This window comes from Ostrinia furnacalis, unplaced genomic scaffold, assembly GCF_004193835.3.
Source record: "Ostrinia furnacalis isolate ACB-3 unplaced genomic scaffold, ASM419383v2 OfSCF1318, whole genome shotgun sequence".
NCBI lineage: Eukaryota > Metazoa > Arthropoda > Insecta > Lepidoptera > Crambidae > Ostrinia > Ostrinia furnacalis.
In genome coordinates this window covers 327,662-344,568 of record NW_021131557.1, presented here as the reverse complement: position 1 = coordinate 344,568, position 16,907 = coordinate 327,662, and the positions used below count along the sequence as shown (strand labels likewise).

General features: G+C 45.2%; 1 protein-coding gene across 14 annotated transcripts in view; it reads right to left on the bottom strand.

The window, feature by feature from the left end:
- Positions 1 to 635: 635 nt before the first annotated feature.
- Positions 636 to 16,907, bottom strand: part of p120ctn (adherens junction protein p120) — a 50,189-nt gene continuing 33,917 nt past the window's right edge. For 4 of the 14 annotated variants that reach the window (XM_028303890.1, XM_028303886.1, XM_028303897.1 and 1 more), the window contains 15 exons: positions 16,056 to 16,197; positions 15,307 to 15,403; positions 14,636 to 14,815; positions 13,973 to 14,154; positions 12,236 to 12,395; positions 11,485 to 11,674; positions 9,926 to 10,017; positions 9,648 to 9,826; positions 8,688 to 8,829; positions 7,533 to 7,705; positions 6,544 to 6,709; positions 5,182 to 5,310; positions 2,296 to 2,417; positions 2,097 to 2,123; positions 636 to 1,159 (listed from right to left, as the gene is read on the bottom strand). In XM_028303890.1, the coding sequence (XP_028159691.1) occupies positions 1,037 to 1,159; positions 2,097 to 2,123; positions 2,296 to 2,417; positions 5,182 to 5,310; positions 6,544 to 6,709; positions 7,533 to 7,705; positions 8,688 to 8,829; positions 9,648 to 9,826; positions 9,926 to 10,017; positions 11,485 to 11,674; positions 12,236 to 12,395; positions 13,973 to 14,154; positions 14,636 to 14,815; positions 15,307 to 15,403; positions 16,056 to 16,197 (2,104 nt within the window). In that variant the 3' untranslated portion in view covers positions 636 to 1,036. Of the gene's footprint in view, positions 1,160 to 2,096; positions 2,124 to 2,268; positions 2,418 to 5,181; positions 5,311 to 5,889; positions 5,987 to 6,543; positions 6,710 to 7,532; positions 7,706 to 8,687; positions 8,830 to 9,647; positions 9,827 to 9,925; positions 10,018 to 11,484; positions 11,675 to 12,235; positions 12,396 to 13,972; positions 14,155 to 14,635; positions 14,816 to 15,306; positions 15,404 to 16,055; positions 16,198 to 16,575; positions 16,718 to 16,907 lie in introns of all 14 variants that reach the window. The other 10 variants (XM_028303891.1, XM_028303898.1, XM_028303888.1 and 7 more) reach the window with 9 other exon arrangements.

Below are 16,907 nucleotides of genomic sequence, written 5' to 3'. Positions count from 1 at the left end.
CAAATACTATGAACTTTCAGAACAAATATTCAAAGGTTTTAATACGTATGGATATTGTGACCAGTTGTTATGGAATCGCTATTAAGATGGCGCACTGGTCGCAATCACACGTAATAATAACCTTACATTATTGTTTTATTAGGCTGTCTATCCACCAAGGAAATCTGCCTTCTTCATGCCTGGTTCCATTGCTTTTGTACTCTATTTTAGCTACAAATATCGTCCAATATTAGGCAGAAGTTTACAGATACAGCTTTGGTGGACAAAAGCCTTTTCTAGCTGCGTAATGATTGCATATTTAAATCGATACAAAACTGCGAGTCGCACTTTTCAACGGTACAGTCACAGATGCCACAGTTATACCTTGATGTGCAATCTATACAGTATACAGTCAACGTCAATGAGGGTTTTCGCGAATGAAAGATCCGCTAGATGGCGGGTCGTGGATGTGGGGTCTGAATGCTGCGTGATTGGTGGATTTTGACATATCTGTCAATGTCATGTCAAAAATAATCAATCATGCAGCATTTGGACCTCGCGTCTACGTATTGCCATCTGGCGGATTTTTCATTCGCGAAAACCCTCATTAATTCGTGACACCCAAGGTAGTCAATATGTTCGCAACACGTCTTACATATTGGAATAAGGTTATGTTGTCAACTTTTTGGCCACTTTGAGTCTCAAGAACTATTTGAAGCTGAACAAATCCTGGAGATACATACATAAAACAGATAGGAAGAGATATATCCATAAATACATTATCTGTCATTCAATTCATGACTGTACCCTCAAAAAGCTGAAACAATACATAACATCGCGAAGCTGCAGAGTGCCGGCTCACCAGGGCGGGCGGCTAGCGAGCCTGGGCGGACGGCTAGCGAGCCTGGGCGGCCTAGCGAGCCTGGGCGGGCAAGCGAGCCTGGGCGGCCTAGCGAGCCTGGGCGGCCTAGCGAGCCTGGGCGGGCTAGCGAGCCTGGGCGGGCTAGCGAGCCTGGGCGGGCTAGCGAGCCTGGGCGGGCTAGCGAGCCTGGGCGGGCTAGCGACTGCTGGGCGGCATCGGCATCTGCGCCTGCACGCCTTGGAGGTTCATTGGCCGCCCGTTAGGGTTGCCCATGCCCAGGCCGTCTTGGTAGCTGTTGGCGTCCATTGTGTCATCGTTCTGTTGAAATGTTTAGTTGATTTTGAAGCATTCTGATGTTTGGTGTAGGATATTACATTGTATAAAACTGTCAGTGTATCTAACAGAGATTAAAGTATAGATCGTTTCATCCACGAAGACGCACCCCACCATTCTTCCGATAATGTTTGAGTGTTATCGGTACACGCTAAATCATCCATGAGTTCACGCGCACACTACAATAATGACGCTCGGATTGCTCGGATCAAACTCCCCGCATCCCGCGCTTCCTTCGACCAAAAAATTGGTGGGGCGCGTCTTCGTGGATGAAACGATCTAATTATAGTTGATGGGAAAAGGGCAAAACTTGTGGGTGATAAATGTCACTCCGCTGGAATATAATTTTTGTAACTGCGTGTCAAATAAGGTGGACAGTGCATTATGTTACAACATTATGTGCAAAGTGCTGGCTTTGAAGCAGATTTTTTAACTTTTTTATGAACAAAGCGTTTTATTTCAAGCGTTGATTAATGCTGTGTTGTTAATTGAATGTGTGGACATTTCAACAGCAAGTATTATACAAACGGAGTAGTCTATAATACCATACCTTCCTATGTGTCGTCGCCATCATACTGCAGACCGCATGTAGTAGTCATTTTACAGAGTGTATAATATAATGTAAAAATAGATTCTACTTCAAGGAAATAATGTGCAAAGTTCACTGCACCTCTAGATGGTGGCATGCAGTTTTGTCCTCGAATCGGACATCCCCGCAGGAAGCTATGGGCCAGCTGAGCATACAACTCTGTATGTCTAATAATCATGCACTGGTCTACTTCAAGGGAATAAGGCGCGTAGAAGCCATGGGCCGACTGAGCGTGGAGTTGGCGTTGCAGTCATGTATACTATCTAATCATCATGCACTTTTCTACCAAACTAAATTCTACTTCATTGGGATAAGGTGCAAACTTCTCTGTACCTCTCTATGGCGGCGTATGGTCCTATCCTCGTATCGGGTGCCTCCAGTAGAAGCCATGGGCCGACTGAGCGTGGAGTTGGCGTTGCAAACGTGTATACTACCTAATGATCATGCACTTGTCTACTAAAATGGACTCTACTTTTAAGGGAATAAGGTGCAAAGTTCAGGATACCTCTCTATGGCGGCGTATGGTCCTATCCTCGTATCGGGTGCCTCCAGTAGAAGCCATGGGCCGGCTGAGCGTGGAGTTGGCGTTGCTTGGCGAGTGGGGGGCTCCACCTCCAGACATGGGCGTGCCCTGACCTGCTCCCACACCCGTATCTACGTTCACCAATGCGCAAGGTGCGGTATACACGACTGTTCATTTGTGAGACAGTATGAGGTGGCGATGGTGTAAACGGAGGCTTGGAATGCGAAAGCGTTTTGTAATCTTGTGGTGAATGGACGTAATAAATGAGCGTTTTCATTTTTGTGCCGAAACAAAATAGACCCCAAATTGATACTTTTTGTTTCATTTGTATAAAGCCACCGATCATGTTTTTGTCATCAAAATGGAGCTTTGCAACGAGATCTATTTAATATTATGGCATGAAATATTTATGTAACGATTTAAGAGCGTTTACGCCGTTTGGCGCAAAAACAGTACTTTTTCAACTCGTTACAATCATTAACCAGTAATACTACAAATATGTTATAGGCATAAATAGTTAGGCAATTTCGTCGTCTAAATAGTTAATTGAGAAAATATTGCGATTAGTTTAGTATTCAAGAATTCTATCAAGATAAGTCCACACAGGTTTTGTAAATTTCCACTTTAGCGTCAGTTTACAAGCTGAAATTTTTATAAAAATACTGTGAAAACGATTTAACAAACATTTATATCCTATAGCATAGATCCTTGGGCAAATAGTTATCTGAGAAAATTTTTAGATTTAAGCATTTTACAATAAGAAATCACAAATTAAGAACCCCACATAACCCACTAGCTGCCCCCGCAGCTGGTGGGTATGAAATGTTATGCATTTTCCGGATAAAAAAAGAATAGTAAACAGGAAAAGTTTGTTTTAAATAGAACCGATTTGAAAAAATCTCTCACCATTAAAATTCAATTTTTTTTCTGCTGAACATAGGCTGTATAAAATATTCTCAAAATAGTAAAAAACCTTTGATAATTTACTATTTGATAAAGAATTTACGTATTTATTATTGATTAGGACTAATGTATACCATTATTTATAAGTACGGAGTCGGTGTTGGAAGATTTGAAGATTTTATAGTTTCTTTGGGCTGTCACTTGACAGCCTGGCACACTTTTACGATGGTGGATCAAAGTATTTTGGTTTGACTATAGAGCGTGAGAACACGCACACAGTCATAATTATTTTAGTGTGAATAAAAATAGCATCGAAATTACCTAAACTTGACATGCCACGCTAGACGTAAACGCTCTTAATGGATTCAAAAGCATCGCATAATATAAGGCATTGTGTGCTAATGATCAATTTAATATGGCTATATCTCAAATAGCAGCTTCGTGGTCGAGTTTTCCGTAAGTAGTGTATTTTTAGTACATATTAATAATATTAATATGAAGAATTAGTATATTGAGACAATCCACAGCATCACAAAACGTTCACTGACAGTGTACGATTCCATGCCCCAGATGCAAATACACAAATGAACAGTCGTTTAGAAATGAACGTTATGTTTATATCGCTATGAAAATTGCAAATCTTTTAACTTGAATTGTTTCAGAACAAAATTACAGATCATAGCAATAAAAACACAGATGTTAAAGCTATATTGACATTATGAACACAGTGAAGTTATTATTATTCATGACAACATTATAAAACCAATTCTGACGGGTCTAAAAATATATTACCCCTCTTACTAAAAATACTGGAACTTGATCTGTAGTTATTAAAATGTGGGCTGTATTTTAAGACCAATAGAATTGATTTTAATATTTAAGATGCGTTGCGCAGTTAGCCATGTTATTAGTGACTAGCGTAAGGTCGCAACTAGACTGTGATAGTATAGTAGTCTGTACAGACATTTGACGAACATTTACACACATTTGTATAGACAGAGTGATTATGTACATTGTTCGCAAATTATATAAAGCTTTATGTATAGTAGAACCTTGCCCGTATGATTGCAGAAATGGTGCAAATTGAAGGCGTGTAAAATTACTTCTTTCACAGGTGGTGAATTACTCATTAGCTCAATCAAGAATTACTAACATACTCAAAGGACTACTGGGAATCGAACCCGTAGATTAGGCCTGGTTTTCACCAAGGTGGGGCAGAGTGGAGAAATGTTCTGAATAACCAATCAGATTTCATTCTGTCTTATGAAAATATTAGTTTAAGTAGATCGTCCTTACGAAAACATTTGCAGTAAGCCGATCCGAAAAAGCTTTTTAGCTTAGATCTTAGCTTTTGAAACTGCAGTTTGGGTGACCTAGGCTCAGACCACCGAATTTTAGTTGGCCGATAGTTTAGTCGGACGCTAATGAGTATGAACATGTATGAAAGTGCGCACAGGCACATTACATCGACCGATTCTTCATACAAATTAAAATCGGGCCCAACCATTAGCCGACTAAAAGTCTGTAATCTGCGGAGTCTAATGTCCGATTTCACCATCAATCCCTAATTTTTAAGTGACCCTTATGAAAACAAAATTCCTGTTATGTGGTACCATAGGAGTCACTTAACTTAGGGATTGATGGTGAAAGCGGACTTAAGTGTTCATCATCATCATCATCATCAACAACAGACACCTGCAGTCCTATGAACCTCCTCTACTATAGTGAAGGGTTTTGCCATAATCCCCACGCTTGGCAGGCGGGTTGGATATCGCAGTTTAAAAGATTGATGTTTTTCAGAGAGCGCTGCCGCCCGTTCTGTTTGATGTGTAGTCCCTAAGTCGCCTCTTACGACACCCGTGGGAAGAGTAGGGGTTGGTGACAAATGTATTCTACTCTGCCGTCAACACAGCGCCGTTCTGTTTGATAGTCGACTCTTACGACTTAGTGTTACTTGTGCAGTTTTAGTTTCGCGTGTTCCCGTATACGTACCGCTGGCGTTGGAAGATCCGCGCGGCACGGCGGCGCGCGCCGGCGTGAGGAAGTCGGGTTCGCGCCAGCCGTGCTTGCGGTACACCTCGCGGAGCTCCGCGTGCGACCACATCGTCATCAGCACTTGCCCTGTGGACGGACGATTGTTGGTTTAATACTAGTTTTAGGCCTCTTGCGTCTGGCTTTGTAGTGGCAGATTGGACAGAGGTAACTGAAAATTACTTTAGAACAGCGTACGTTAATAAAACACTGGAGCCGAATCGTAATTCCATGCTTTATTGAAGTGCCCGCTTCCAGCAGAGAGCGTCGGACTCACCGCTTTCGCCTGTGACGGCAGTTCTGCAGGCGTCGTTACATTGGTTCTCCTGCGAATCGCCTCATTTCTGATTCGATCACGTATGAAGAACGTGATAAATTCCTTTCATCTAAGTGTCATTTGTTCATAGTCAAATTAAATCAAAAACGTTTATTTGTGGAACATAGGTAACAATATGTAGCAATCGGTAGTCGGTAAAACCTTTTCTGTCCCGCTTTGCAACGTAGAGAAAACAATAATTATATTTCGAGCTCATCCTATACTCATGAGACCGAATTTTAGCTATCTCCGAGAATTCTCAACCTTCCTTCACGCTGTAGATCAATGCTATAAAGGTGTTGCAGTGGTGGGAAAGAGATGATAGGGATTAGTCTCGTATGTAGACGACTAACCTGCAAACTTGAGAACGCGTGGCGTATGACGGTGGCGCTGCTTGGTAAGATTGAGCAGGCGCTCGACGCCACCCGCCTCCAGTAAAGAACGGGAGAACTCGCCACTCTTGATGTGACGTCAGTGAGATAGCTACTGACCTCTTGCTGTGACGTCAGTAAGATAACTACTGACCTGCAAACTTGAGAACACGCGGCGTATGACGGTGGCGCTGCTTAGTAAGGTTGAGCAGGCGCTCGACGCCACCTGCCTCCAGTAAAGAACGGGAGAACGCGCCGCTCTTGATGTGACGTCAGTGAGATAGCTACTGACCTCTTGCTGTGACGTCAGTGAGATAGTTACTGACCTGCAAACTTGAGAACGCGTGGCGTATGACGGTGGCGCTGCTTGGTAAAATTGAGCAGGCGCTCGACACCACCTGCCTCCAGTAAAGAACGGGAGAACTCGCCGCTCTTGCTGTGACGTCAGTAAGATATCTACTGACCTGCAAACTTGAGAACACGCGGCGTATGACGGTGGCGCTGCTTGGTAAGGTTGAGCAGACGTTCGACACCACCTGCCTCCAGTAAAGAACGGGAGAACTCGTCACTCTTGCTGTGACGTCAGTGAGTTAGCTACTGACCTCTTGCTGTGACGTCAGTAAGATAACTACTGACCTGCAAACTTGAGAACACGCGGCGTATGACGGTGGCGCTGCTTGGTAAGATTGAGCAGGCGCTCGACGCCGCCCGCCTCCAGTAAAGAACGCGAGAACTCGCCACTCTTCTTTATAACCTCGTTCAGCGTCGCCAGAACTGCTGCTATCGTGTCGTCTGACGTGCCCTGTGGACGGATTAATCAAGTTTAGTAGCTTGAAATTAAGCTCAAACTCAGAGAACTGATTTGCTTCCGAAAAAACATTGATTACGTGCCACCAATCTAATTTTATTCCCACTAACAAAAACCAAAAGTGCGTTGAGTAGTCTCGTAAAAAACAAGTGCAACAAAACATTTTCGGGAACTGATATTACAAGTAAGACATTGAACTATTTTAATGACAAGGTATTTGCAATCAGTGCTTGAGGCATGGGAGCGGCACTTATTAACATATGACATGACAGAGCATACAAATCTAAAGCACATCTGAGGTCTAGCTGACGTTTGACGTCACAAATACCTCAGGCGCTGACTCAGATAAGCGTTGGATCTGTAATGAGATATGACTAACGAATATTTTTTTGGTTATTAAATTAACAACAATGACCCAATCAAGAGGCTAAGTGCTATCGATTGCCCTGAAAAACTAACTAACTATTGTTTATTGTGAAAAATGTAATAGGTTAAAATAACGCGACGGTATCGTTATAACAAAATAATGTCATCAACGTAATATCAATGTCACATTAGAAACGTCAGAATAGAGAAACGCGGGCGGACGACACCACGCGCTTTTGTACTAAGTGATAAATTGTATTTAAATAGAGACAATTTAATGTAAAAGTGTAATGCGATGTGGAAGTCATTGGGGGAGGCCTATGTTCAGCAGTGGACGTCCTGTGGCTGAAATGATGATGATGATGATGATGAATGTAAAAGTTAAGTATTCAGTGTTTTATTCATGAGAATAGATCTACCGGCCTCTAATACTATCAACACAGTTATTTACCTGATCATGCTGATGGTTCCCACTGGGCAGCTTCTGCACCAGGTCCCTCATGGCGTACTTCCCGATGAGCTCCTTGTTGCGCTGGTCGATGGCCAGGTTCCGCAGCGCCGTGGCCACCGCGCACACCACCCGGTCTACCTCCATGCGAAGCAGTTCCACGAGGATCGGCAGACCTGGAGCACATGTGGCTGGTGAGGTAAGGTGTGGGTGGTACGAGTAATAGGTAGGTTATTACACACGATGATGGGTTAGGGTCAAAAAGAAAGAAGATTGCAGAGAAAACAGTAGATATTTATTATAAGTACGACAGAGATGATACCGCATAGGCACAAACAGACATTGAGAGAAAAAAAAATAAAGTCACAATGACATAAGCAGTGTCAGATTTGACTTTGACGTTACTGGATAATAGACTATTCAATGTTGCGTTTCGTTTTACATTCCGACACACGATATGATTAAAATATCGATTCAGTAAATTAGTAAATTGTTCAGGTTTTATTACGTCACTTTCTCTCTCTCTCGCTCTCTCTTACGCTTATGGCGCAAATGCTATAATTTGGATTATGTTCGGATGTCGTAACGCCTACGACATACTCCTCAATCCGCCTAATCCTGAACCATATCCTGCCATTTATGCCTTTGTAAATAAGAGTAGGTCGTCCTTCTGCAGAGGAGACTAAATGTGCTGATGATGATGAAATTTGGTAATAATGGTACGCTCGCAACTTCAGTAGGGTTTAATGACAGGATAATGATGATGACTCTAGCGAGCACCATATAAGCTCGTACTACAAAGTCAACCGCCTTTCTCCTTCCAGATAACTACTCGTATGTTGTCTTATAGACACAATAAAAGACTAAGAGGATTGGTCTCCTAGGGCCGGCTTAGCACTCACCCAAGTACTTGATCCACTTCATGGATAGGATTTTTACGAATGAGAGGGAATAAGGGTAAAGGGAAGCACAAAAGACCCCTAAGGGTCGACGTGCACTGAGGTCTCACAGTTCGCATGGACGCACAGGGTGACACACGAACCAATCAAAGATCTCTATTCAACGCTGTGCGTTCGATTTGCTGCTTCACTTAAGCAAGCATCGTTTGTGAATACGGGCGTAAGATAAGACTAATGTATAGAGTATTATAAAACCAACCTTTCTCCTTCCGCACAGCTGCTCGGATGTCGATGGATGGCTGCCAGTAGCAGGCGGCGAGGTTCTGCAGAGCGCCCGCCGCTGCTTCCAAGGTCTCGGGGTTGGAGCACGTCTGCAGCAGCGCCATGTATAGCGGGACCACCTGGGAAGACCAGTACTTATCAGAAACTCATTGCCACTAAAGAGAAGGTATACATAATTTAATATGTACTCGCTCCTTCCTTTTCCTTACGGACGAACCAAAGGTAAACAAAACAAAAAAGTTACTAATATGACAAAAAAAAATTGTAAATTTTTAGGAGGCATACTCATTTTTCGTTTTGTTATCATCATATTTGATATCATCGTTTTGTTACATAAAAAGTGCTAACATTACGCCACCGAACGCCAAGACTCCTTAGTCTGATAATAAAGCGTATAGACAACGAGGCAATTTAACATTCGTGGCAGATTCAATTTCGTGATCGCTTAACGCTTTTATTTGAAACCCGTCTAACTCGTTCTTCATTGGACCTATAGGATACACGGAAGACTGAGGCCCTTTTCACATGTCCCGGTTGCCGGCTAACCGGCGCCGGGTAAATACACTTCACCACCGGGTACCCGGCGCCGGTTAGCCGGCAACCGGGACATGTGAAAAGGGCCTTATGCTCACCCCTTTACTGATTAGATATTTAGTATATTGAACTTGCCATTCATGCCACAAGATTGTCTGTTCTATTCGTTCGTTCTCGTTTCAGCCGAAAGACGTCCACTGCTGGCCAAAGGCCTCCCCCAAGGATTTCCACAAAGACCGGTCCTGCGCCGCTCGCATCCAGGTACCTCCCGCGACCTTCACCAGATCGTCGGTCCACCTAGTGGGAGGCCTGCCCATGCTACGTCTTCCGAATCGTGGTCGCCACGAGTTACTGTCGCTGTTCTACTAAATTAAGAATAAAGCTGTAAATAAAATCCCCCTACCTCCGGCGACCAAAGCATTTCCGTTCCTTTCGGCACGCTGTACCCCAGTTGCGTATTAGATGACGTGTCCCCAAGAGGTTGCGTGTCAGGTTCGCTCTTGCCGAGCGGGCTGGTGGAGTTAGACGAAGATGAGCCTTCCTTCTTCTTTTTACTGCCGCCGAAACAGCCTAGGTTTTCGCCTAGAAAATAGTACGAAGTTTGTATCAAATAAATAAAGAGTGTAGACTGAAATGTGAACTTTATTACATCAGTATACAGTTCATAACATTAATTATTACCTTTGGAAGCGCTGGCTTGTATCCTAGCCTGTCCCGACGACTGTGTTGGAGGTGCTCTCGTGTCATACAACGGGTCTTCAATTTCTTGACATCTGGAATAAACATATTTCATTACTAAATGGGCTATCAAACATTATATTTTGGACAAGGTTTAGTGATGAGTTTTGTGGTGACAAATTGGTGTACCGGCAGAGTAGAATAAGCTTTCTTTCTCTCGTAAGAGGCGATTAAAGGACAACATCCTGTTCCTGTTCCTGCAATGGAGACTAAATAATCTGATAATGTGTTCCAGTAGTATGTGGAGAGGTTAATGTACGATATTCAACCTTAGATGAGACGTAAGTGAGAAAAGGTTGCTGCGCGACATTCAACCTTAGGCAGGTGGTAATATGAGTGTACCTGTAGGACAAGTTGCGCAGCACACAGACGCAGGAGCGCGGCCAATATTGATCCTTAACGCCATCGATTTGCCACACGATTTTAAACCTTAAGTAGGTCGTAATGAGTGTACCTGTAGGACAAGTTGCGCAGCACACAGACGCAGTTCTCGACGATCTTGGTGCCGATACGTTGACGCACACGGCCACTCTCACGGTATGCAGTAGCGCGACCAATAATGGTCCTTAACAGCGCCGATTTGCTGAGCGATATTGAACTTTATTCCAAGTGTACCTGTAGGACAAGTTGCGCAGCACACAGACGCAGTTCTCGACGATCTTAGTGCCGATGGTATTGATTGACACAGCCTATGGCATGCGTCACGGAAATGGACCCCAATGCGAGCCGGAACATCCAACCATAGTGATCCTTAACGGCGCCGGCTTGCTGTGCGATATTAAACCTTATTCCGAGTGCACCTGTAGGACAAATTGCGCAGCACACAGACGCAGTTCTCGACGATCTTGGTGCCGATGCCGTTGACGCGCACGGCCACGCGCACTGTCCAACAGCGCGTTCGATAATGATCCTTAACGGCACTGTCTTGCTACGCGACATTCAACCTTATGCAGGTGGTAATAAGAGTGTACCTGTAGGACAAGTTGCGCAGCACACAGACACCGTTATCGACAATCTTGGTACCGATGCTGTTGACGCGCGCAGCCTATCTTTAGCAAGCGGCACAGAAATGGACCCCAATGCGAGCCGGAACATCCAACCATAGTGATCCTTAACGGCGCCGGCTTGCTGTGCGATATTAAACCTTATTCCGAGTGTACCTGTAGGACAAGTTGCGCAGCACACAGACGCAGTTCTCGACGATCTTGGTGCCGATGCCGTTGACGCGCACGGCCACGCGCACTGTCCAACAGCGCGTTCGATAATGATCCTTAAAGGCACTAGCTAGCTACGCGAAATTCAACCTTAGACAGTTGGTAATACGAGCGTACCTGTAGGACAAGTTGCACAGCACACATACGCAGTTCTCACATACGTGCTGCTGCATACCGTGCGCGTGGCCGTCCACGCGCACTGTCCAACAGCGCGTTCGATAATGATCCTTAACAGCACTGGCTTGCTACGCGATATTCAACCTAAGACAGGTAGTAATAAGAGTGTACCTGTAGGACAAGTTGCGCAGCACACAGACGCAGTTCTCGACGATCTTGGTGCCGATGCCGTTGACGCGCACTGCGACGCGTACAGTGTGCAGCAGAGCGTCAGGTAACGCGTTAAGGCAGCGCAGGCGCCGCCGCGCGTATTCACCCGCGGATGATGCGTTGCGGAGAACGCCCGATGCGTTGCGGAAAACTGTAAGATAAGGTAATTATCGAAGGTTTTTTAAATTATAACAACACTGTTAGTACAAAGTTTTAAGACTGAGTTGCATCACCTAAAAACCGTAACTATAATAACCGTCTTGACAAATTTTTGACGTTTTTTACAGTTAAAATAAAATGGTGCAACCCAGCCTAAGGATTCTCTTACACATTAAAACTAACAACTACCAAAAATTAAAGGCAAACACGTTAACAGTTCACTTTCGAAGTTTGTACACATTGTATAATCCCTCCTAGCTAAGCGTAGTTATGCGAAGCAAGCGGTCTACGGGTTTCGGAGTAACGTGTTCTCGAAAGCTTCTGTCTGACACTACTATTTTTTAATGTCAGCAATTTTTCCTTTTGGTAAAAATATTGCCATAGCATTGCATAAGAGCCTGCTAAAATAAGCTCTCAGTCATACTGATCTTGTCAATGCTAGATGTATAATTTAATTCTGGATTATTGATGATATATTTTTCATTTTAGTTTCGATGTAGTAGCAAGGCTTAGAAGGCTACGTTGAAACTCCAAAATGAATAATCAAACCCACCGTTAGACCAGTAAGTGTCTCCAGGGTTGGTAGGGTGCCAGCCAGAGTGCGGTATGATGACCTTGTTGACGATGACCTGCGCCGCGTCGTCAATGATCGACTGCTTGAGGTCCTCGCACGATGACATGTTCCAGATGACCCCGGTGACGAGCTCTTTGACCTTGGTGGAGAGAATAATATCGTAATTAACATAGACATAATAATTTGAAACATTGTTTGAAGTTGTAAAATTGAACTCCTCAAAAACATTTCACGTCAAATGTTGCCAAGATCAGACCACTTGAGATAAGGCTTGCACTGTCAAAGTTGTCAGATATCATGTAGAGCCAAGCTTCTAACACTGTAAGCCCCAACTACATAAACTCTATGCCTTAGTCAAAACATTATGTGGCTTGGCCGTTTCGTTACAAAAACTATTATTGTTGAACAATGGATAAATCTTACAAGTGACACAGTGAAATTGCTAAGCCACAGATTTCTTTTTTTTTTTGTGAGAGTCGGGTTCTTCATTGGGGTTGTAACCTCAACCCATACGGTAGAAGAAAATCCCTTTAACAGTCATAACATAATCAATATTTTCATTGCTTTTGGACCTTAAGATAAGCGAATAAGATTAATCGTTATCGATACGCCATAGCGGATGGGTCGCTTATCATTTGGCGGCCGCGGGACAGGTCGCAGACACTCGGGCTCCGTGGAGACGCTACGGGTACACTATCGCCAGCACTGTACCTCCAAGGCGCTGTGTTGACGGCAGAGTAGAATACATTTGTCACCAACCCCTACTCTTCCCACGGGTGTCGTAAGAGGCGACTTAGGGACTACACATCGAACAGAGAACGGGCAGCAGCGCTCTCTGAAAGACATCAATCTTTTAAGCTGCGATCTCCAACCCGCCTGGCAAGCGTGGGGATTAGGCCTCAGCCTCGAGTTTAGCGGGCAGCGGGGCGGGAGCGGCGGCGGCGCGGGAGCGGGGCGGGCAACGCAGACCCGTTCTCGAAACCAGCGGGCAGCTCGCGCGGCGCTTTAGCGGCGAAGTGTTGTGTTCGGGGTTGTGTTGTCGAGATATTTGTTTTTATTCGCGAACGAAATGTCTGAATAACGGCGACAATTTTATTTCGATTCGAATTTATTCCTTACGCTCGATTTATTGTGGGCAAAAGAAGGAGTGCGCTGCCCGCTCGTTGCCCGCTCCCTCGCCGCTGCCCGCTCGTTGCCCGCTCCGCCGCCGCTCCCGCGCCGCTGCCCGCTAAGTTCGAGGCTGAGGCCTAAGGCCTCAGCCTCGAACTTAGCGGGCAGCGGCGAGGGAGCGGGCAACGAGCGGGCAGAGCGCACTCCTTCTTTTGCCCACAATAAATCGAGCGTAGCGGGCAGCTCGCGCGGCGCTTTAGCGGCGAAGTGTTGTGTTCGGGGTTGTGTTGTCGAGATATTTGTTTTTATTCGCAAACGAAATGTCTGAACAACGGCGACAATTTTATTTTGATTCAAATTTATTCCTAACGCTCGATTTATTGTGGGCAAAAGAAGGAGTGCGCTGCCCGCTCGTTGCCCGCTCCCTCGCCGCTGCCCGCTCGTTGCCCGCTCCCGCCCCGCTGCCGCGCCGCTGTTTTCGAGAACCGGTCTATTTGATTTTACGCATAAGATCCTGCCGCTCCCGCGCCGCCGCCGCCGCCGCCCCGCTGCCCGCTAAGTTCGAGGCTGAGGCCTAAGGGGCTGTTGATGATGATGATGATGTACCTCCATGTCGGTGGCGCGGCACAGCAGCGCCATGAGCGCGGGAATGCCTCCGGCGTCGCGAATGGCGCGCTTGTTCTCGTCGTTCTGGCGGCCGTAGGACAGGTTGCGGAGCGCTCCGCACGCGTTGCGGCACACTTCTGGGTTCTCGTGGGAGACCAGCCGCACTAGTGGTGGGATGCCGCCTGTGGATATAAACATAAGATTATAGTCATTCGTTCATTCTTTTTCAGTTGGAATTCCGAATTCTTTTGATTCCTTCCCATTAAACCCATTCAAGACCTTGCCCGACCGTGTGAGCGTAACTTTTAAAGGCTCATTGATTGTCGAGACCGGCATAGGCGTTTTAATCAAACTGTTTACATAGTACGCACAGTCGAACGTTGAATAGAGCTCTGTAATTGGTTCGTGTGTGTCACTCTGCCATTCAAGTATTGTCTATGAATAGGTTTTTAGGACCCTGTGCGTCCACGCGCACTGTGAGACCTCAAGTAATGTTTGTGAACACGGCTGTTAATTACATTAAGAAAATAAAAATATTTTATTTAAAGCGACAATAGCCCAATGGTGTCGGTATCAAAATGGCCAAATTGAGATCTAAGTAACGCGGGTTCATCAAACCCTGCTGCCACTGGACATTAGCTGTACCGTACAGCCTGTACGCACCTAGGCTCCTGGTCTTCTGCTTGTTGGGGTCGTCCATGTAGGTGAGGTGCTGCAGGTAGGCGGCCGCGTTGGCCTTCACGACGTCGGACGGCGAGTTGAGGAAGCCGATGACCTCGGGCAGGTTTGGGTCGCGCCATTGTAACCCGCCACCGTCCTCGCGACCGCCCACGCCGCCGTGCACTGCAAGATTCATCATCGTTATCATCATAATCATCAGATTTAAGATCCAAATGTACCAACATGATGCAATAAACATTTATGACTATGACTATTATCCAGTCTTCTCTACAAGAGCACTTCTAACAAATCATCACTAGAGGTCATCACTTCATCATGTTATCGCTAGAGGATACGGACCCCTATTTGCCTATCGGAGGAAAATTGAGGATTCATCCTACATTCATCATCATCGTCTCTACTGCATCATGAGCAAGACAAACCTCTCTTATTCACTAGAGGCAAATGGAGCAGTCATGCCAACTGTTTGGAATAACGACTGTGTGCTAAATATCCAGCTGGTTATTGTTGTCTGACATTACAAAAGCTTTATTTTACAAATCCAAGGGACTATAACAGATTTAATGGTCCACAGTCAGTCCTTCCTGACAGGCAAACAAACAGGTAAAAAACAAAGTGTTATTTTCCCTTGTGTATTCTACCAAGAGACTTACCTAACGCCATCCCAGCCATTTGTTTCTGTAATTCCTCTTCGTCACCGTACATTGACTGTCCTCCAGCGCTGCCTAAACTTAATCCGTTTTGCGAGTCCTGTCGAGGAGTAATAACAATTTAGATATAAAGAAAAGGCATTGCACTTCTTATCATAGATATAAAAGATTAAAATTATCTTTGCATTGATGACGAACCAGATATGAGGAGTTCCGTAGGAAAACTAAAGTAACCGACAACATAGCTCTCAGAATTTCATAAGTGGCAGTGGGCGTGGCCCAATAATGGGCGTGGCCCAAAATAGACTGCATTGGGACAGAAATTTCTCAAGTAGCGACCACGAACCGGAATATCTAATGAAGGTCTCGGGAAGCACCTGAATGACAGCGGTGCAGGACCGATATCGTTTTGCAAATCTTTGAGTAAGTCCAGCAGTGTGCGTCCTTTGGTAGAAATGAATGAATGAACTATAAAGAAAGCCATTGCACTTCCATCGTTCGTTTCAGCCGAAAGACGTCCACTGCTGGACAAAGGCCTCCCCCAAGGATTTCTGTGCCGCTCGCATCCAGGCACCTCCCGCGACCTTCACCAGATCATCGGTCCACCTAGAGGGAGGCCTGCCCACGCTACGTCTTCCGGCTCGTGGTCGTCACTCAAGAACTTTCCTGTCCCAGCGGCCAGTGCACTTCCATAACATAATATAAATAGAGGATTGCACCAATCTCTGCGGCGATATGACGTCACATCTCACCTTGAAAGGGGGTGGCTGGTGGGGGGGCGGGTCGTACGCGGTAGGGTAGTGTTGGTAGCCATACGCATCCGTCGCGTACTCGCCACGTGGTGACGTCACGCAGTAATGTCGCCCTAGCTGCTCCAGTGACGTCGAGTCGTACCTGTCGAGAAATATTGATATTTTATTGGCACAATCGAAAACGTTTTTGAAACGCCATTGAATATCCTTGATCAAAACGATGCATCGAGATAGATTAAAGATCTCGGAAACAGATTTATATTTATTTTCCGTCTACCCAACCACTAACCCTCAAATGCTATTATACTGCTAATGTACAGCCATAGTGAACTTAAAGCTGTCTAATTTGTGCCCAAACTGGTTCTATAAAAGCATTATAGCAAGCTATACAGCTCGTATACAGCTGACATACACAGCTTGTGGAGTACATGTGAACGACTATTGAACTCTTAAATGGAGTAAAATGTTACTTGGGAAAGGATTGGACTAATCTCTGCGTCGATATGACGTCACATCTCACCTTGAAAGGGGGTGGCTGGTGGGGGGGCGGGTCGTACGCGGTAGGGTAGTGTTGGTAGCCATACGCATCTGTCGCGTACTCGCCACGTGGTGACGTCACGCAGTAATGTCGCCCTAGCTGCTCTAGTGACGTTGAATCGTACCTGTCGAAAAAAATTGATATTTTATTGGCACAATCGAAAACGTTTTTGAAACGCCGTTGAATATCCTTGATCAAAACGATGCATCGAGATAGATTAAAGATCTCGGAAACAGATTTATATTTATTTTCCGTCTACCCAACTACTAACCCTCATGGTTCTAATGAAACTGGGATTAATAAAATGATAAGTA